Below are 22,756 nucleotides of genomic sequence, written 5' to 3'. Positions count from 1 at the left end.
TTTTTGTGTTCAATTGTGCGTCGTGGTAATCTTCGTTGGTTTGCTATATGCAAGTATAAGTAGTTTAATAATTACGTCTTTTCGTATATTAAGTCGTACTCTCTTTTTTATAATTTGTTTTTTGATAATATTGCTACTATCAGCATACGCTTTAAAACATTAGCTAGTTTCTTCTTCCACTTGTTAGAGACTAACCTCTAGTGGCTTACTTTGAAGAATTTAACCCCGAGTACTTTTTCTAATATGTCTTCTCCTGGTGCAACCAATGTAACTTCAAAAAAAGTTGCTGTCCGTTCTGGTGTTAGTACGAGATCTTCAAGTACTACTTCCAATGAAGATTTAATGCAAATTATTTTGTTCTTCAAAGCTAAAGTCTTCGCTTCCAATAAAGCACTTTCTGACTCGCAATCTTTGCAGTTCAATACACTTAAAGCAGAAATATTAAAAGTTTCTGAGCAAGTGAGTGAACTCAAAGCAGAGAATATAATACTCAAAAGAGATATTGGTTCACTTAAGGCAAAAATTAGTAGTCTTGAAGAGAACAACTCGTCTGCTAACCCATCCACAATCACTAGCCAGGTTTTGTAAGAACTATTTGAACGAGATCGTTGTTCTTCCAATGTGATTGCTTATGGTGTATTAGAGTTTACTTCTTTAACTAGTTCTGAGAGAGTTCTACATGATGAATCCATGATTAAAAATATTTTGTTGCCGGTTAGAAATTACCTTCCAACAAATCGGATTGGGAAACCACGTCCAGGTATTACCCGCCCACTTAAGCTAATATATACTAACAAAGAGGAAGCACAATTTTTGCTGTACCATACAACCAGGTTAAGCGGTCAGGTACTCAATTCCAAAATGGTTTTAATCTTGTCAAGGATAAAACCAAATTTGAACGACAATTATTACGTGCTTGTTANCAAATTTGAACGACAACTATTACGTGCTTGTCACAATGATCTGTTGTCTCGTACAGCTCAAGGTGAAACAAATCTACGTATATATTATGAAAATGGTGTTCCATCTGTGGTCAAATCAATTCCAAAAAACCGGGTCCGTGAAAACATACCAATCGACAACCAGAGATTCAGCAAATTTCTCAACTTTCATAGTTCAGCCATGTACACTAGGTTTGCATGAGCATATATATTTTTATAATAAATGCCAAGTCCACTCTTAGTACTTTTATATTAGATTTCTACAATTTTAAAATTAATAAGTCTTGTCCTCGTGATTTACTTACAATTAGCTATACTACATCGAATGATAATGTTCCGTTTGGTTTTTACCAAAACTGTCGTGGTCTTAGGACTAAATTTTTTACTCTTAAGTGTAATCTTGCCAGCTTTAATTATGTATTTCTTGTTTTAACAGAAACCTGGCTTAATTCTGATATATTTGATTCTGAATTATGTTTGGATAATTATAATGTTTACCGATATGATAGAAGTATTTTAATGAGTAATTGTACTAGAGGTGGTGGTGTCCTTATTGCTGTGCATAAAGATTTTCATTCACAAATTGTTTCTATCTCTAATTTAAGTATTGAACAAATTTATGTTAGTTTTAGTTGTAATAATGACAATTTTATAGTTGGTGGTGTATATTTTCCTCCTAACTCTCCTAATCAATCCTATGATACTTATTCTAGCACAATTAATAATCTAGTTTGTTGTTATAGCACCCATAGTTTTATTCTATATAGTGACTTTAACTTACCTAATATTAATTGGTCTAATGATAATTTAGGTATTTTCTATTCAATATCTACCGAAAACAGCCTATTTTGAGACTTTTGCTTTCTTAAACTTTTATCAAGTTAATAATGTTTTGAACGTTTACAATTCAATGTTAGATCTTATATTTACAAATAAGAATCTCTTTAAAGTTAATATGGTGCACGATCCAATTGTTCTTGAAGATCGATATTATCCTGCATTAGCTATTGATTACCCAAAAAATAAAAAAATCCATTCTTTCATGCCGTTGAATCATATTTTAATTTTACGAAAGCAGATTATACACGTATTTCAGATTTTTTCCTATCTTATAATTGGTTGAATACTTTTACTCAACTAGGCGTTAATTCAGCAACATCAACTTTGTATGATGCATTACACTTCTCTATTCTTCACTGGGTTCCACGTGTTAACTATAATAAATCTAATTTTCCTTGATGGTTTTCAAAGGATTTGATTGATACAGTGTTCCAAAAAAGAAAAGCCTACGCCATTTTTAAGGCAACACGTAATTCACTCGATTACAGAAAGTTTTCTCTACTACGTGCAAAATACAAATTTTAATCAAAAAATTGTTACAGAAAATTTATTGAACAGACTGAATCTAATTTTTGTATTAATCCAAAAAATTTTTGGAACTTTGTAAGAAAGAGTAAATCACAACAGTCAATTCCTAAAACAATTAATTTGAATGGGTTTACTAGTACTAATAGTATAGAAGTTGCTAATCTACTTTTTAAACTAGATAATTTCATTATCTAGCCATATAGTCAAACTTTTTGATTTATTAGTATAGCATTCTATTAAACCAGCTATTAATTCGGTTTTAATTGATGAGTAACATGGATTTCATCTTGGTCGCTCAACGACTACAAACAGTCTAGTTTTTACTAATTACATATTTGAGGCTTTTATGAATCGCTCACAAGTAGATGTAATTTACACAGACTTTACCAAGGCTTTTGATCGCGTTGATCATAAGTTATTAATGAGAGTGCTGATAGATTCAGGTTTTGGTGAACTATTATTGTTGTAGTTTGAATCTTATCTACGAGATTGTAAGCAATTTGTTAAGGTACAAGGTATAAAATCAGATATTATTGATGTACATTCTGGTGTTCCACAAAGTGGACATCTTTCTCCCTTGTTATTCACATTATTTATCAATGATATTAAAAGTTCACTTGTTAACTGCCATTTCCTTCTCTTTGCTGATGACCTCGAACTATTTTTAAAAATTAATTCATTTAGGTACTTCTTATTATTACAGGACGATCTTAATTCTCTGGTAAATTGAGCTAAAAATAGTGGGTTGGAGCTGAATATTTCAAAATGTCATTCAATGTCGTTTTATAGAACTCGTGATCATATTAATTACTTGTATAGGGTTAATGATAATATATTGTTATCTTCGTGCAATATGATAACTGATTTGGGTATTGTTTTCGATCGGGAATTAAATTTTCATGCTCACCTAGACAAAATGTGTTGCAAAGCATTTACGACATTAGGTTTTATTAGGCGAATTTGTAATGATTTTAGTTTAGTATCTTCTTTAAAAACTTTGTATTGTTCTTTTGTGAGGTCAATTTTAGAATATGGTTTGATTGTTTGGGATCCAGTTACTGCATGTGATATGATGCAAGTTAAACGAGTGCAACGTAAATTTTTAAACTTTGCGGCATATAAATTAAAAATTGATCATCCACCACATGACTATACACCAAAAATGCAACTATTCAGTTTGTTTACGTTAAATGACAGGAGACTTGAAGCTAATCTAACTTTCCTCAGGCGTTTTATTGATGGTCATATAGACTCTCCTGAACTATTAGAGCTCATCAAATTTGAAGTTCTATCTTTTCACGCACGTCTTTTAATTCTTTTTTCTGTACCTAAATGTAATACCAACTACCTAAAAAACCAGCCATTTTATAGAATGATGAGTATTGCTAATAAGAACCCATCAGCTTTATTATATTATTAATTGTTGTATTTTTGTATTTTATATTATTATTGTACATATAAGTTGAGTTTATTATACTGAAATTTGGTCATGTGCCGTATTGAGAATATAAATAAATATTTTAAATTACAAAGACGTGGGACTTGGGGGTGCTTAAAGTAAAGTTGGGGGTGCTTCAGCACCCCCTAGCACCCCCGTAGTTGCGCCACTGGTCATGTGGCTATAGAAACACTACATTATTAAATTAATTATATTATTATTAATAATATTGTAAAATTTAAATTAAAATGTTCCATGCAATTAGCATTTATTTGCTACTATAGTTATTATACAATAATATACATTTCGCTTATTATTTTCTGGTACAATTTCTCATATTTGACAAATGTTATTAATACTCGAATGATAATAGTCATTCATTAAGTAACATAAAATTAATAGTGTTTAATACAAATGTACATTTTTGAAAAAGTTTTCTCAATTGTTAGAATATATATTTATCTTTGAGAATTTTATTTTTTAATTATCCAATAATTACAAAATATTTTCATCAAATCAAAAAACTGTTAACTGTTTTTTCAGTTGATCCACAAAATTTTATCTAACCGTAAATTATCTTTTAACATCTAAGAGATCCATTTGAAAACTAATTTTTCTATAACAAATATGTGCTGTAAAAATTGTCATATGCGANTTGAAAACTAATTTTTCTATAACAAATATGTGCTGTAAAAATTGTCATGTGCGATTTTACTAGTGATTAATTCTTAAGTGTGTAATATTAAAAAATAATGACTAATATAAACATAAAATTGTTAATATTTGTACAATATAAAATTGGGTGTTCTATGTCCAATTTGATAATATGGATAAGTGTCTTCGGGAAGAGTTAAAATAATATCTTATTATCCAATAATTTTGGATGTAGTGCAATAGGACCTCAAGGTTAAAAAAGAAATTTCTTCCATGTGTTCCTCATCATTCTTGGGGATGACTGGATTTTTTCCTGTGCTACATTAGGATATCTAAGTATAAAATAACACAGTATATCCAACTTCAATTCAGTAATTGTTGAACTAATAAAATATGTATCTAAAATACAGTTTCATTTTATTTTATCATGATAAACTATAACTATAAAATTATATTTATAATAATTCGTATTTTTTTATTAAATCAGGTGTTTATCAAATAGTTATATGACTATTATTTCTTACATGTGTATGAATAGTTTGACTAAAAATAATAATTTTAAATACTTTAATATTTGCTTTAAGTACTGTTTTTATATTTAAAAATATAGAAGTAGGAATAAATTATGTTAGTAGTTGTTTTTATATTACTGCATATATTCTCATATAATTAAAAACTTGTCAATTGCTATTCAGAATAATACACTAAACAATTAGAAAAAGAATGAAGGTGAGTAATACACATTTATTGAGGTGATCAATTGAAATCCTTAAAATTATATTATTATGTTCTAGTTTTGGCAATTGATATCGCTTTTGTTGATAATAATTTGTGTGATTTTTAATGAAGGTAAAATCTATTTTACATTATTTACACAATTTTTATATGTATTTTGTTTATATGTTCGCCTATACAATTTTGAATTTCTATAGTCTCAATATTTGTATGTAAAATTCACGAAGTTGTTTTATAGTTTTAAACTATGAAACATTTATAAATAAATTTTAAAATAAATTGAGAACATTATTAATTGACGTCAATCATTAATTATTATAATTTATTTAATTATGTTAACTTAGTTTGTTAATTAATGTAATTTTACTATGACGACATCACAATGACGTACATTTTGTGTCTGTTGGCTCAATTTTATATTTATCGACGTCTCATTTAACAAATCGATAAAAAAATAAAAATTTTATATCACTTGAAAATTGAAACAAAATTTTTTTGTTCCTTTTTATCCAAAAATAAATTTAGTAAGGGTGCAGTACTGAACCAGTACTGGCTATTACAGTCACAATACTGATATTTTGTACTATGACTGTACTGGCACAACTCACAAATGATAACGCTATTCTGTACTGACAGAAATATTGTAGTTATATTAAGTATTGCCTCAGTACTGTAGGTCAGTCGGATTCTATATTAGCTTAATAATGGTACAGTACAGGCCCAATAATAACTTATTACTGGTTTTAATCATAGTCGAGTGCAGATTCTGTAAAACATTAATAATGGCGTAATACAGATCCTACAATGGCACATATAATATATACGTAAAAGACGATTACGGTTTGTAATACCGCTCCTCCTTAAATGTATATATTTTTATTGCGCGTTTTTAAAATTTTATACGTACACATTTAAGATAAAATCTAACTCTTATTTAAGAAATTCAGATACAATTATAAATTCTAAATTATATATATATATATATTTAAATTATACATATAATACTTTTTTAGCTTCGATGCGAAGCTGAGAATTAATTTTACTATAATGTGTTTTTTTTTTTTTTTTATGTCTGTTGCCACTTTTTCTCAGCTCGCACTGGACCGATTTCTTTCAATAATACGTCAAAAGATCACAAATCGTATCTAGTTGAAGACATTACCCTTAAAAATTGAAAAAAATTCCCTCGTTCCCCGCAAATGGGGGAAATATCCAAAAAAATTACAAATTTAAAAATCGCTAATTTTCGAAATTTTTTCACTTTTTTTTCTTAAAACTTCCATAACTTTTTGAAAAATCAACAAATCAACATAATTTTTTTTTATACTAAAACCTTAGATATTTACCTTTCATTTGATATCATTTTTTTGAAAATCTATCACTTAACCTGCTCATTGGGGGGGATTTAAAATGGCAACTTTTTTACAAAAATTAATTTTTTCAACTTAATTTTTGAAAATGTTCCGGAAAGACTGCGTCCTTTAAACATATATCAAATTAAAGCTTATTTTATGTACTACAAAATGAAAAAAAAAAATTTGTCCCGACACTTTTTTTTCTACATTTAAACGGCTGCCGTAGTTAAAAAAACACTATTTTTGTGTTAAAATTTTCGATTTTCGATTTTAAATTTTCAACTTAAAAATGCTATAACTTTTTGAAAAATGTATATATCAGCACAAATTTTTTTTTTCTAAATACATTATAAGTACATCTTTCATTTGACATACTTTTTATTAAAATTGGACAATTTCCCCTTATATAGGGGGCGTTCAAAACTTAAAATATTGTAAAAAACATAGATCTTTTTCAACTGAACTTTTGAAAATGTTCCGGAAATACTGCGTCCTTTAAACATATATCAAATCAAAGGTTATGTTATATACTATCAAATGAAAAAAAAAAATTTGTCCCGACATCTTATCTTCTATGTGCAAATGGCTGTCGAAAATTTAAAAAAAAATGTAATGTTTGCGATAAAAATTACATTTTATCGGGATGTTTTTTGTACTTAAAACTGCCATAACTTTTTCAAAAATGAACAAATAAAAATAATATTTTTTTGTATTGAAACCTTAGATATTTCCCTTTCATTTGATATAATTTTTTTTGAAAATCTAACACTTATTCTGCTCACTGGGAGGATTTAAAATAGTAACTTTTTTACAAAAAATAACTTTTTCAACTTAATTTTTGAAAATGTTCCGGAAATACTGCGTCCTTTAAACATATATAAAATTAAAGCTTATTTTATGTACTACAAAATGAAAAAAAAAAATTTGTCCCGACGATCTATCTTCTATACGCAAATGGCTACCATATTGAAAAATATACTATTTTTGTATGATAATTATGGGTTTTGTATTTTATTTTAATAGAAGTTGATGTTGCTTTTGCAATTATCCATCAATTTTTTAAAATTAAACACTATCTACAGATTTGCATCGAAGCGTTTCTTATGATAGTGATTTTAATCACTGTCAGATTAAATCTACACTGGACCCTACTATGCAATGTCTCCACTATGCCGCGACCCCACTGTGCTACCGTTTTTTTTAATTTACAAATGTAAATGAATACAAAATTTCATTAAGTTAAAGAAAAAAATTATAGAATTAGAATTTATTTCCTTCGTTCTTTACCCCCCGTTTCGGTCCTTTGCTACTGTAAACCATCAACAAATAGCCATTGATATGTCTTTGGACGCCATGTCTTGAAATTTTCTGTTAACTACATCTAAAAAATCAAAAACACAAATTTTGTTAGTTTTTTCAAATTTAAAACTAAACAAAGTAAGCTAATGTAAAATCATAAATTTTCAATGTTATATTTATTTTCATACAATTTTTCTTATCTATTACATATTAATTAAATGGTACTACCGTAGAATTTTTAAGGTCTTATCTGTTCTGTTTATCAATAACTTGGCATTATAACATAATTATCATGTCATATTTAAAATTGTTGTTAAAAACTTCCAAACATAAATTTGCATGATTTATTTTTTAAATATTAATAAAAAAAAAGTAGGTTAATGTTTCCTAGTATTTAGTGTTTTTGATGTATCATTAGATATATATTTACTGAATATACTATTTTTAATAATTAAAAAGTATTATACCTTATGTACATATATCCCACATTTTATATTACCTTTATATACTTTTAACTATATTTCTTATAAAATAATTAATTTTGTAAATTTTTATTAAAAATTTTAGGTACAAAGATGTCTAAGGAACCAGATTTTAATAAATTTAAATTAAAACAAATTTTGATGAATGATACACAACGAAAGATGGTAGCTATAGAAGGTAGTTTTGAAGGTAGTTCAGAACCAGCAGTTGTAGTTATGGAAAAATATGGTTTTGACAATATTTCAATAATGAATATTTGTAATCCTAGCACTAAACTTGTTAACGATATAGATAATGATGTTTACAAATCATTCAGTTGTGTTCCACAATATAATGGTAGTATTTTTTTTTGTTAAATATAATGTAGTGTAATTATAATCAAATAAAATTCTGAAAATAATTAAACTGTTAATCAAATTTTCAATATAAACTAGAGACTGTTTTAATATATATATATATACATAAAAGTATTTCCATTTAGAGATCTGAGTAGGTTTGACAATATATATTATATATTAATGTCAGCGATTCCTTCGATTGTGATTCAGTGATTGTTCATAACCATTTCTTTCACTTTTTCCACGTTTTCATCATGTGCTTGATCGTCTAGGGCATTTGTCGTCTTTAATCTTTCACGGCCACCTTGGAAACACTTATAGCACTCTTAAATCCTCGTTTTAATCATAGTAGACTCATCATACTGACAAAGTAAAAAATGACTTCAGCTGAAAATTTTATTATACTCCATGGACATATGTATCTACATTATGAAAAAAAAATGTTGATAATTGGATTCTTCAAACCCACGAAATTTAAAAATTCCCGTTATTTTCTGGATACATCTCGTTCATTTATTGTGAGATTCAACCATATAACTATTGTTCAATTTACAAAATAGAAGTATACATTTTTAGCATATAATAAAATAAATGAAAAACAAATTACCCTTTCAATAACTTTTTATTACTTTTATAAATACTAATTTGATTGTGTTTTCATTTGACACATCTTTCAAAATACTAAAAAATATGAAATATTTTAATTTGCCAATAAATTACCTATACTTCATTAAATACTTACTATTATTAAATTAAATTGATTGTATTAACTTTATCTTAATGAGAATATAATTATATTTTTAGAAAATGTTTTTTCCAACAAGATGGATTTAATATATCCAGCTACTCAAAAACATATTTTAAAATTTTCTACTCAACCATTGTACCTTGTGCAAGAAACCAGTGAAATATATCAAGATATTACACTTCCCTATATATTAGGAAACAGCTTATCACTACAAGTAAATATTTAAATTAAAGTATTTTTTTTGGTCCAACGTTTGTTTAAAAATAAAACACTTTCAAAATATAATTGAGTATGAATTTGTAATTCTAATGTATATTATTTTTAAAAACATATATTTAAATTTTATACATTCTGAAGTTAATGTTGTTGATTATAAGTTAAAGATTAAGTTTATATAAGAGATATAATTTTTCAAGATAATGAAAACTATCTGATAATACTTTATATTAATTTAGTACCTTTTTGATAAAATTATTATCTGAATCTACATCATTTTACTGTAGACACATTTTATAGAAAAATTTTATCTCTAAATGTTTATCAATTGATTGAAGTGGCCTATACAGTTTGGTTTGAAAGCACATTACGTGCTCGGTGCATAGGTTTTATCCTAGGTTTGAATCTGTTCCTCTTAGTTTTACAAATTTTTGTATCTCCTTCAATATAAACATATTTTTTACAAGAAACGATATTTATTATAAATCAAAGTAAAAAAAAATATATTGAAATAAATAAAAATTATAATTTTTTATTAATTGCACTACTTTAAATTATTTAAATTATTTAACTATTTGAAAAATTAATTTTTAAATTATAAATTAGTGGGTGTATAATTGCTTAGAGTACACATCAGAAAAAGAAAGAATAAAGTATGATACAGCTTCTGAGAATGACAAAGATGATCACATAAATGGATTTTTACTTATGCCTGATATGAAATGGTCTGGAAGATTAGATGAACTCTACTTATTAGCTATTATTAAAAGAAGAAATATTAAATCTCTGAGAGATTTAACAGCTGAACATTTACCTCTACTAAAAAATATACTAAATAAAGGATTGGTAATAAAAATATTAAAATTTTTACTTCTCAAACATTTTTTTTTAATTTTGTAACTTTAAATTTCAGGCAGCTATATATAAATTATATGGAATTCACTCTTCTCAGTTACGTATATATATTCATTATCAACCATCATTTTACCATTTCCATGTACACTTTACATACTTAATGCATAATCCACCAGGTATTATTATTATGTCTATCGTAATATAATTTATCTAATTGTCCACTAAATTTATTTAAACAATTTTCCATGTATAAATGTTTTATATTCTTAATAAAAATATATCTAACAGACAGATTATTCATAGGCAGATTAAACTCCCTATTTACCTATATGGATGGGGATAACAATAATAACTTCACAAAAACCTGAGTAAATAAAAATTTTAAGAATAATATAATAGTTTTATATATTTACAATGTGATAAATTTATCATAAACCACTCAATTATTCTCTAAATAAATACAATATTGAAAAAAATGTTTACTTTATTTAAGTTACTTATATTTTTTAATTTATCAGCTTATAATTAGTTTTAAGAATCATACCTTATAACTTAAAAGGGTGTTCATATTATTTTATTGTTGGCAACATTTATTTTTATTGTAACCTATATTTTTACTAGCTTATAAATTAGAAAGAAAGAATAATCTAATTAAGAAAATGACTTGTTGATAAGAACTTTATGACCATTAGTTTTGAAGTTATTAACATTTTTATACTTAGGAAAAAAAAAGAGTATGCCCAGAAAATGACTAGTGATAAAAATAGCAGCACTCACTCACTTACTCACCTCCAGTTATTACTTTAAATTATTAATAACTTCTGAAATACTGGTCCAAAAGTTGTTATTGACCAGTCATTTTCTTAATTACATAATTATCTAATAAATTAGCTAGTTAATTATGTTTATTGTCATTTTAAAAAATAAAGTTGATACTCCTAGAAGTTATTAGGAATGAAAAAGTAATTATTAGCTGATAAATCACAAAATATTTGTAACTAAAAGAAATTAAAAATTTTGGTATTTTTTAAGTTCATATATTCTTGAATTAATCACTTATTACTTACTTTTGAATTCATCTTTTATATTTTATAATGGTGTCAACTTTATTTTTTAAATATTATCATTTATATTTAACTAGCTTATAAAATAAATGATTCAATTAAGAAAATGACTGGTCAATAATAACTTTTGAAAGTTATTATTATTTTAAAATATAGAGTAGAGATTAAGTATGGTTTATGTTATGTTGAATGAAATAGATTATGTAATTATAATAGTTATAACTTATGTATAATATAAAGAATTGTACAAAGGCAATGTGTTTCATATTCAAGATACAATGAAAGATGACTAAAACTTATAACTATTCTAATTATATTATGTTAACTGCTGCATCGTAAAAGGAATGTAACTCTTTAACCTTTGTACTATGCTAATGAATATGAATATACATTCTAAACTATATGCTATTTTAAATGTACTAAAATTTAATTATTCTGTCTAATGTGTTGTTTAAATAATATCATCAGTTATTTTTATCATTAGACATTTCTTGACAGCAACCTTTCTCTTTTCTAAGTATAAAAATGTTAATAACTTGAGGTTTTGAGCAAAAAAATTTTTATCAAGCAGTCCTTTTTTTAATTAGATCATTTTTTATTTTATAAGCTTATTAAAAATATGTTATTATTTAGAAAAATTTAGTTGACTCACTTATACGGGATCAATTTAAAAAAGTAAGCAGTAACTGATAATTCGAGTATACAGCTGATTGACTAACTATACCTCACGAATTTTCTTTAAAAATATTAATATTATCATATATGTAATAATTTTATTTGTTATCAATCTTTGTTGAGCTACATGATAAGAAAAATAAAGATTCCATTTTCATCCCTTAAGACTCAAATCAATATCAGGTTTAGTTTTTCAAATAGCAACTCAGTTTTTTTTTTATTAATCTTATTAATCATAAAAGAAAAAATCAATTCAATAAATTCTAAACGAGATATATCACTATTTAAAGTTTAGGAGATTTAACAAATAAAACAGTAGTTGGGTAAATCAGTGACATTGATATTTAGTGTATAGATAAGAACTATTGGTGTATTGTTCCGCAACTTAAAATTTGCGCGACTTTTATAAATCAACGTGAGTAATACTCACGTCCCCTAAACATCAATGAACTATAGCTCGCTTATAATTAAAAAAAATTTTTACAAAAAATTGTTTTAAAACTAAATCTAATCTGATTATATAAAAAAATAGGGTTACCATTTGAAAATTGAAAGCTGATACTGATTTAAAGCATAAGGTATGATCATAAAAATGTAATTTTACTCACTGAGCAGCCCAAAATAGAAAAATAATATTTCATAAAGAAAAAACAGTTAACTTATATTTTCAGAAATAATTTATGAGGCATAGTTAATCAATCACCCTGTATGGTACTAAAAAATACTAATAAAAATATTATTAAAGTAATAATAACAACTATTATTATGTTAAGGGAAATCGACTGGTTAGCATTAAAAGAATCGCCCTATATTTTTATGAATATTTATTAAAAATATATGATGGAAAAATAATTGTCCTTTACTTAGTTGATAGTTGCATAATAACAAATATATATGTAATAACATATATATATGTTGTTCAATAGGAATAAATGCAGAAAAAGCACACCTGCTAACAACTGTCATCAATAACATTGAACTTCAAAACAATTACTATCAAATTTCAACACTAAATTTTGTTGTGAAAGAAGGTGACTCATTATTTAGAACATTAGAAGAAAAAGGTAATATACAAGTTAGCAACTAAATACTGTAAACATACAAAACCCCTAACCAAAAATTCAGAATTTGGTTAGAATTTTATTACTAAAAAAACTGTGTTATTATCTGTATTATATAAATTATAAATTTTACAGTTCCTCCAAAATTAGTTGTTATAAAACATTTTAAAGATTAAACCCTTTGACTTAGTAGCAAAGTTCACCTTTGTAATTCACACTTTTTACTTCAAATTATTTTTAAACAATTTTACAATCATAAATTATTATATTTTCTTTGTGACCAACAGCCCATTTTAACAAAATTATATAAATAAACTTATTTATTTTTTAATTTAATAATTAATTGTAAAATAGTTAGAAATATTTTATATACATAAGATATCTTAATCATACAATGTTCCTTGTTGCATATGTGTAACAAGGAACATATACCATTGTACCAATAAAGTACACTTTATTGGTAAAAAAATTGACTAAATCAAAAAAAAATGTATGCATTAATGATAGGTTTGATGTACTTGATATTAGGGTTGCCATAATATTAATTGACTGGTCAAAATAAAAAATCTGTATATAAATTTTGAATTTTTATACAACATTCTTTTTGCACATTTTGTAAAAATTTTGTTTAACTTTTTTCAAGGCTAAGTTCTAGCATATCAAAAAAAAAAAAAAAAACATCACAGGGGGGGGGTTGCAACACAGTATAGACCAGAGGTTCTCAAAGTCAAATGAATCACGGACCCCATCTAAAGACCTAACCCTCATATGTGCTCGCGGACCCCTGGGGGACCGCGAACCACACTTTGAGAAACTCTGGTATAGACAAAACATGGTTGGGACAAATATAAATGATATCTGACAGTGATAAAAATCACTATCATAAAAAACGCTTCGATGCATATCTGTAGATAGTGTTTAGTTTTAAAAAGTTCGTGGATTAAACCAAAAACAAAAAGAATTCCTATTTCCTTTATTATTCCTGATTAGTAGTTTTTTGATTAAGAAATATAATATATAAATAAATATTTATTATGACAATTAAATTAGTATGAGATTGATATTTAATAATTTATTATTGTAATTTTTACAGAAAATTATGAAAAAGTTATAATGTACTTGTTACTTTTATGGCAAACACATATAAAAATTGAAGGGCTTGTTACAAAACTTTTTATTTGTTGTTAATTAGTTTAGTTTAGTTAGAATAAATGGTCTACAAGGCATTTTCATCAGAGTCAAAAATATACTTTTTTAAACACACTTTTTGCGCTAATTTCAAATCTGCAATTATATTTTTTCTATCGCCGATAATTTTTTATTTTATTACTAATTAGTTAAAACTATAGAATATAACTATATGGAGAATAATTTTGTATATTTCAATTGTATCATTTATTTAAACACCAAGAGTTACATAGAAATTATTAGTATTTTTAAAATTATATATTATGATAAAAAAATAATTAAAAACAAATAAAATTGTTTTGAAATTATTACAGATTTTGATTTCAAAAATATATAATATTTTAACATGGAATATTTTAAGAATAATCAGTGCAAAATATAATTTTTAACTTATTATTATTTTTTTTTAAATTGATTTTTTGAAAGTTTATATAAAAATAAAGTTTAATTTGTTACCATAACTTTTAGCTAAACCTCAAGTTGAGTAAATTTCAAGAAATTTACATTATTAAATAGAAAATTTTATGAGAATTAAAAAAAATAGTATTGTTAAGATTAAATACAGTCAAGAAATTGTATAATTACTATTTATTGTAAATTTATCAGAAAATTTCAAATTTTTTTTTGCATTTTTATTATAATAGAACACTTAAATAAAAAGCATAGTAATCATTTCTATGTAACTTTTGGTGTTTAAAAATATTCTAAAATTTAAATATTCAGAACTTAATTAATTTTAATGATTTACTTTATCTAACAAACCATTCAAAATGTTGTTAAAAATATATATTCAATTGAACGTATATTGAGATTTTATTATTATTGTTAATATTTTTTGTTAAATTCAGGTGATACTAAAAATAATTTTTTTTACATTTATGATTTATATAGCAACATGTTACAAAAAAAATTGGGATATTATAGAACCTAATTCGACAACAAATACTTTAAAAGTATTAGAAATTAATGATATTAATTGTCTGTATGGAGAAAGCTGGTTAAGCAACTTTTTATTTGATAAAGGAGATTTTTTTAAATATCTTCAACTAGATAATAGTTGTGATCATTTGATTTATTGTTAAAAATAAAAATTGTTTTTTTTTTTTTTATAGTATTTATTATAAGCTTTAATTTGACATATATTTAAAGCTCGGAGTATTTTCGGATCATTTTTAAAGCTTAAGTTGAAAAAATTAAAGTTTTCTGCAGAAGTTGCTATTTTAAATTCTTTCTGTAGGGAGGTAAAGGGTCGGATTTTCAAAAAATTTATATCAAATAAAAGGGAAATATCTAAGATTTTCAATATTAAAAAGAATTATTTTTATTTATTTATTTTTCAATAAGTTATGGTAATTTAAAAAAACCTAGCACAGGGGGTTCTCGGCACAGTGGTGACGTGCATAGTTGGATCAAGTATAATATCTGACAGTGATTAAAATCACTATCAAAAAAGCGCTTTGATGCAAATCTAGAGATAGTATTTAATTTTAAAAAATTGGTTTAACTAACTTCTGATATCATCCACTTAAGATACAGGGTAGTTGAGAATTAAGTATAGCTGTTAGATAACTTGGTGAGTAAGCTCTTGCTCTAGATAATGAAAGACATGCAATTCCCAGTCCGCTGTCATATTTGTTTCTCAGTTATAGTAGTTCTAGCACATTACAATTAAAAAAAAAGACTAACTTGTCTATCCTAAATATTTATTTAAAAACCAATACTTTGATTTGTTGTAGACTAAAATTAAAAAATAATAAAATATTTATTTGATCACTTGACATGTCAAAATCTAGTTAATTGGCAGTAATAAATTTTGATTGGCCAAAAACCTAATCCTACTTCAAATTTTAAGTTAAAATTTGATTAATTTTATTTGATGTACATTTATTATTTTTAGGTATTGTTTCTAAGGCACAAACAATTGGTTTAATTCCAGAATAATTTGATGTGGCAAATTAAAGTATATAACATTCATACATAAGTAAGATAATATTTATATCATATGTATGATTGTGTATTAGAACATTAATAATTCACTCAAAAATTAAGTTAACCAACCTACATATCAACAAGATAGATATTTTTAAATTAATATTTCCAATTAAAAAAAAGGTAGTGTTTATAATTTTATAAAAAAATATTCTATCAAAATTTCAAAAATGTCTTAACAATGAAATATTTTTATCAAAATGTAATTGTCATAGATTTTATTTATAATATGTTAATTTATTGTATTTTTTATGTGATATTTCCAATAAAAAAAAACAGTATATAATGTAAGGCATTTTCCAAACTATAGTTTTTTTTATTCATTGCTGAAAAAATCCAATAAATGAGTGCTATTAAATACAATGGTTACTTGACACTTATTTTATATAAACTATTAGCATTCAACTATTATACTTACAACTTTTAATCCCACTTTTATTTTATAAAAATAAAAATATTTTAAATATAATTTAATTAAATTCTAAACTTGTTTATGCCTAGATTAAAATCATAAAATACAATCATCTAAACTGAAATACAAAATTTATTTCAGGAAGAGGTAGATTAGTTGTTTTATGTTTTATTCTATTTAAACTGTGAAATAATTGTATAAAAAGGAAAATTTAATAAATATGTATTATTACAGATAATGCAGTTAAACAGTAAATTAGTACAGATTTTTATTTCAACTAAACTGTGATAGAATTAAATTTTGAATATTCAGAAGTATGGTAATTTATACTCATTTATCTTAGTTTAAAATTATTTTGGTAAGGCACATAAAATATTTGATCTACGTTTTGAGTAAAATAATCTAAATATACAAATAACGCTTAGAAATTAGTTATAACTAATATTATTTACAGTAATAGTATAGTTAGTTAAGTTTGTGTTCATTTCTAAACAAGTGTAGATAACAATAAATTAAAAAAAAATTTATTTTTCTCAAATTGTTAAAATATATGTTGTTTTTAACATTATTGATTTACCAATAATTTTATCAAAATATCATTATGAATTCTAAGCAAATAATATGTTGTAAATAAATCATCTATTTATAATCAACTGTTACAATAAACAAATCTAAATTTCTATGGCGGATCATTACTTATGTACATTAACATATAGTTTTTGATTGGTAGGACTACTCTACTTAATTCGTATTAGAAGACGCAAAGGTCACAAATTTAATAAAACTATAGTTACAAATATTAAAATTTAGTTAAATGTGTATAAGCCTAAAACATTCTTTGGAATGATGTAATTTTTATACCCGGTTATAAATGGAAATTTATATTAAATCTACTCTGCTCTTTATATAATATATATCACAATAACTTTCATAAAAAATAATTTATATTTTTTTCCTTAGATAGGAAACCTAAAATATACACCATATTGTTTCTTAAGTTTTATTTAAAAATAAAATATTTAACCATCTCCTCTTTCAGGATCATTTTTGCTATTAACTATCAATTGGTTATCTTCTGGAGATATGCGTACAGATCCTGAATTATTTTTACGATTTGGGTTATTCCAAACTTGTTCTTTTGCTGTACCTCCAAATTGAAACATAAGGTATGTTCCACAAGCTACACAGGAAGCTACAGCAAAAATCCTTCTCCACCTTTCTAATGTAGGCTAAAAAATAAAAATTTAATTTAATAATTGAAGGCTACAAATTAAAAATTATTGTATAAAATATTACATACATTGTCTTGAAGTATAAAGGCAGCTGCTAATGGTGATAAAAAACTTGCTGACATATGTATGGTCTGAGCAAAAGCTAATATAGGACCCGCAAAGTTTGGTGCAATATCAACCACATTGGCCATTGCACCAGCATATGATGCTGTAATTAGAGTTACAGCTATAAACCAAATTATTAATATTAATGTTATTTCACATCCCATATAACCAATAGTCAGAACTAGTAAACCAGGTAACACTTGAGCTATTCAATAAATAAAAAAAAATTATTTTATATTTGGCTAAAAAAAAAAACTTTGATACTCACAAAGGGCTGTAAATAACTTTCTCACATTAGTTAGACTCATGAGTTTATGAGTTATTATATAATCAGCCATATAACAAAAAACAACTGAAGATAAATAACTGCACAAAAATGGTGCTCCATTCATGAATCCATTCTAAAAGTATAAAAGTACAAATATACTTCAAATATGTTAAATAGGCTAAGTCTCTTCCCAACAATTCAGAAAATTATACTTATTGTTATATACAAAGAAGGTGAGGGGGAGATATTAAAATATACAGCAAACCTTTTGTATACTGAATCCTAAAACGGTTTTCATGTAAGATGGTCCATAAATAATAAAAGTGTAATGAATCCAAATTCGTCCAAAAGTTGTGATTCCAATGGACCAAGCTGGAATCGATGTCATAATAGAACACCAGGGTACTTTTAAATCCTATTAAAAAATTATTCAATTATTGAAATTGATATATTAGTTATGTTGAATCATTGACAATATTGTTAATCCCAATCAAAAAAAACAAGTGATTTTACTAACATATTTTTGAAACATAAAATAAATATTAAGCAACTTAAAACTGTCATTAAACATTGATAACAATAATTTATCAAAGATTACATTATATTTAATGAGATCACTAGTAATTAATGTGGTATGATTTGTATATAGTGATATAGACGAGGTTTTTTTTTTATATATTTTAATAATTAATGAATTGGTTATTAAAGTTTTAGAATGATATTTTCGTTTTGTCCTGAAAGAAACTACAATACCATTTCAGAAGTTATGATTTATTAAAAAAAATTATTTTAATGAACATTCTACTACATTGATGATTTAAAATTACCTGTGCTATCTTTCTATTGAGAAATATTCAATAATTGTCAAAATAATTCGATTTATTATTAAAATTTGTTATTTAAAAACTAGCGTTATTAGGACTTATTTAGGGAGGGACTTTAGCCCCTTGCCATTCTTCCTTTCCACCCACCAAAGTAAAAAATTATATTTATTGTTACATAAAATATAATTTTTTAAAGAAAAAAGAATAAATTTAACCTAGCTTTTTTTTATTATTTTAAATACTTAGAGTAATCTCGAGAGAAGTGTCACACCTCCTCACTCAACAATATTTAATAATTATAGTTGGAAATTTTCCAATATAAATTTATGCTGCCATAAGATAATAATTAGAAGAAATCATTATTTTAGAAAAAAATATTCAGCCGTCAAAAATGATTTTTTCCTCCTCCACGTTTACTTGGCGATCCTATTTAAAGGTCACAAATTTTGTTGATAGTTCTATGACACTACAGACAATACCCGTGTTGATATATCTATGATATCAGTCTTTCAAAACCTATTGTCTCGAGTTTGATTTCGAAATAGCCTCAAAACTTATAGCACCATTTATATACAGCATTAAAAAGTTAAGGAAAAAAATCTATTATTTTAATTATTTATAATAGTTAACCGGTTTCCTAACTTATTGAATTCCTATACATATTATACAGACTACTCTATGCATTTTTGATTAGGATAAAATATTGTGATACAATTATTAATGAAACTGTAAACATTTTTTGCTTATTAATTTACTTTAGGGCTGATGATATTCTCGCCTATGTTTGCATTGATGTAATTCAGTTCACGTCTTGTAATTCTTGGATGTTTGTGAGGTAAATCAAACGCCAGCAGCCACCATAGTAAACACCAAGCAATGCCCAATGATCCATTCATGTAAAATACCACTCGCCATCCATAATTACCAATAATGAATCCACATACCATGTACGTCAATCCGATTCCAAAGCTAAACCCTGTCACCCAGGCAACAGCTCAATTACCACCTAACCTAGACGCCAGTTACACACATATCACAAATAGACAGGTAGATAAATGTACGTGTTTACCCGTTACGACCTCCCTTACTGCATGTCAACACCAAATTCATAACTTGATCATTTTCTACTCAAAATTAATTTAATTTTTTTTTTTTAGATTAAAATTACATTTTATTGAGTGATATATAAAAAAATATGTATATTTTTCCAGAATATGTGATTATGATTCTATAAGATTCACACTATTTTAAAATATTCTTACAAATATTAAGACGAAACTTTTATAACATCGTATCATTTTTAAAACAACCTAACCTCATCTTAAAACATTCGATGCCTAGGGAAACAGAATGTGAATCTATAATTCAATGACTTATAAAAAGTAAAATGTCTATTCCAAATTTAAGAGTTAAAATACGTCAGTAAATACAAACTAAAAATATATGTGTTGTAATATTAGTTTACATGTCTGCAGAGACTAGATATTTAAAAATAAGAATATATTTTTATTAATTCAGAATTTCAGATTTATGGAGCTTAATTGTATATGAATTTTAAAATATAACATTAACATACTACAGAGTAAATAAAGTACATAGAAATTTAAAACGCAAGCCTCGTTGTGCCAAATGACTTATTACAAACTTCTTCGATCACAATTTTTAAATTGGCGTATAGCCAGAAAAATTCTTAACATTCCTATATCCTACTATTATCCCTCAATATATATACATTTATATATATGTATAAATGAAACTATTACTTTTCTGGGGTTAGAATTCTGCTGCAAGAGTGATTTTATAAAACAATCATTCCAACTTGTACATTTTCTTATACTCAGACCCGTATTATAAAATGTGTTACCGGGGATAACAAAAATTAATTTCAGTTTTGCCTTTTGAGAATTTTTTGGTTTATCCTGTCTATTTAGTGAGTAAAAAAAGGGATTTTTGGCTTAATTATTACCGGGGGAAATTTTGTGTCTAAATTAATCTCAAAATACGGGCCTGTTTATACTATCTATTTAAATTTTTTTATTATAAACATTTTTAAATAAAATATAAAATAATTGTATACCTTGAAATGATGACATGAATCTGCTCCGTTCATTAGATGGGATCCATATACCAACAAGAGCATACATAGCAGGCCAAGTTAACCCCTAAAAAATAAAATATTTAATATTTGTTTTATCTGCTTTAAAAAAAATTGTACTGCTTATTTTGGCTTCAATATATTTATACTCTCATTTAAATTTATTTTCAACTTACTGAAGCCATGCCTTGTAATGACCTGAGTGCTATAACAGCAGAATAATGTATTGAAGCTGCTTGTGGTATGAGCAATGAAGCAATAGCGGTTGCTAATTGAGAAAATCCAAATACTGTTTTAGAACCGAAGCGCTGTGTTAAAACACCTCCAACAACTTGAGATAATATGTAACACCAATAAAACGAACTGAGAATGGCCGATTGCACTGTAGAGTCCCATTCAAACTCACCGTCTTCCTGTAATAAGAGGTAACATTTAGTATAATATAGTTCGATCAAATTAAAATATAATATTTTACCATCGCCTTATTGTCTTCAATAACTGTTAAAGTGCTATTCACATTGGGTGCATAGCAATATAATTCAGTTATATTAGTGGAATTTTCAATTCTAGTTTTCATTTTAGCCATAGCTACCATAGCTAAATTTATGTCTGTGCGCATCATGAAGCTTACTAGAAAGCCGCTAAAAGACATCATATACAACACTGCACGAGCTGGTATCATATCTAATTATATAAAACATACATTTAATTAAAATAACTAAAAAAAATGAGTATGTACTCATATTTTATATGTTTGATCATATAATATACCTTGTAAGCTTCTAAAACAAAGTTTGCGTTTTTTACCCAGCATTCTGCTTTCTGAATCGTCCATAATTATTGACTACAGCACTACAACACAATTTTGCTATTTAATATGCTAAAAAAAAAATTCAACTTTATTTTTATAACTTTAAAAAAAATCATAATGATTTAAATAAATTTGTGTTTATAAGGGTCGTGAAATAAGACTACATTTCTTGTAGAGTCAAAAGCATAACTAAATATGAATAAATGCAGGAATACCACTGGCATCGTCGAATACGAATTTCCCTCACACCCACCATGTAACTTTGGGGATCATTAATTATCTTCCTCCATAGGCCACAAGAACGTATTTACGCCATTGTGTATAAAATTTGTGTTATGATATAATGAAACCATAGCTTAAAATTTAATATACACTTAATTTTTTTGTATAAATTAATTTAAATATAAAAAGGTCCCGCCCAGTTTTGATATTATTAATAACTTGATCTAGCCATTTTTTAAAATAATTTTTACATTTTTAGACTACGGTATAAAAATATTTTTTATTATTTGCCTCTAATAAAAAAAAAATATAATTTTTTTTTTTTTTTTTTATTTGAAAATTATTCATTATTTGCTATTTTTTTACAAAATATGTTAACC

The 22,756-nt window shown here is 25.5% G+C and overlaps 3 protein-coding genes across 10 annotated transcripts in view; 2 read left to right on the top strand and 1 right to left on the bottom strand.

The window, feature by feature from the left end:
• The first annotated feature begins 3,162 nt into the window (after positions 1-3,162).
• LOC126893505 (uncharacterized) lies at positions 3,163-3,729 on the top strand. The gene has a single exon (XM_050663798.1). It carries the CDS (start codon positions 3,163-3,165, stop codon positions 3,727-3,729), a length of 567 nt encoding a protein of 188 aa, XP_050519755.1.
• A 1,315-nt stretch (positions 3,730-5,044) lies between these two features.
• Positions 5,045-21,408, top strand: LOC126910576 (m7GpppX diphosphatase). 4 transcript variants are annotated; one of them, XR_007705272.1, is made up of 11 exons: positions 5,045-5,130; positions 5,196-5,250; positions 8,358-8,609; positions 9,416-9,573; positions 10,182-10,421; positions 10,489-10,606; positions 13,096-13,233; positions 16,316-16,399; positions 16,909-16,966; positions 17,054-17,138; positions 20,009-21,408. XR_007705272.1 is itself a non-coding variant. In XM_050693243.1 (9 exons), exons 1-8 carry the CDS (start codon positions 5,125-5,127, stop codon positions 16,357-16,359), a joined length of 1,011 nt encoding a protein of 336 aa, XP_050549200.1. In that variant the 5' UTR covers positions 5,045-5,124; the 3' UTR covers positions 16,360-16,399; positions 20,009-21,408. The 4 variants fall into 4 exon arrangements, 1 of the variants encoding a protein (XP_050549200.1); XR_007705271.1 differs by lacking the exon at positions 16,909-16,966; XM_050693243.1 differs by lacking the exons at positions 16,909-16,966; positions 17,054-17,138.
• The window catches only part of LOC126910568 (sialin), an 18,225-nt gene continuing 12,159 nt past the window's right edge, over positions 16,691-22,756 (bottom strand). For 4 of the 5 annotated variants that reach the window (XM_050693222.1, XM_050693223.1, XM_050693224.1 and 1 more), the window contains exons 2-10: positions 22,115-22,223; positions 21,819-22,027; positions 21,520-21,756; positions 21,326-21,410; positions 20,004-20,224; positions 18,690-18,839; positions 18,425-18,557; positions 18,120-18,361; positions 16,691-18,048 (exon numbers count right to left, since the gene is read on the bottom strand). In XM_050693222.1, coding sequence (XP_050549179.1) covers positions 17,839-18,048; positions 18,120-18,361; positions 18,425-18,557; positions 18,690-18,839; positions 20,004-20,224; positions 21,326-21,410; positions 21,520-21,756; positions 21,819-22,027; positions 22,115-22,178 — 1,551 coding nt within the window. In that variant the 5' untranslated portion in view covers positions 22,179-22,223 and the 3' untranslated portion in view covers positions 16,691-17,838. The remainder of the gene's footprint in view (positions 18,049-18,119; positions 18,362-18,424; positions 18,558-18,689; positions 18,840-20,003; positions 20,225-21,325; positions 21,411-21,519; positions 21,757-21,818; positions 22,028-22,114; positions 22,224-22,756) is intronic. The other variant, XM_050693226.1, reaches the window with a different exon arrangement.

The sequence above is a fragment of the Daktulosphaira vitifoliae genome, unplaced genomic scaffold, assembly GCF_025091365.1.
Source record: "Daktulosphaira vitifoliae isolate Bord-2020 unplaced genomic scaffold, ASM2509136v1 Scaffold_1, whole genome shotgun sequence".
In the NCBI taxonomy this organism is placed as follows: Eukaryota; Metazoa; Arthropoda; class Insecta; order Hemiptera; family Phylloxeridae; genus Daktulosphaira; species Daktulosphaira vitifoliae.
Note: the sequence above shows the minus strand (reverse complement) of the source record. Positions and strands in the feature narration are given on the sequence as shown.

Coding starts and splice junctions, on each gene's coding strand:
- LOC126893505 (XM_050663798.1), top strand. CDS start 3,163: ATGATAACTGATTTGGGTATTGTTTTCGATCGGGAATTAAATTTTCAT.
- LOC126910576 (XM_050693243.1), top strand. Junction 9,574..10,181: donor GAAACAGCTTATCACTACAA/GTAAATATTTAA, acceptor ATTATAAATTAG/TGGGTGTATAATTGCTTAGA. Junction 10,422..10,488: donor ATATACTAAATAAAGGATTG/GTAATAAAAATA, acceptor TTTAAATTTCAG/GCAGCTATATATAAATTATA.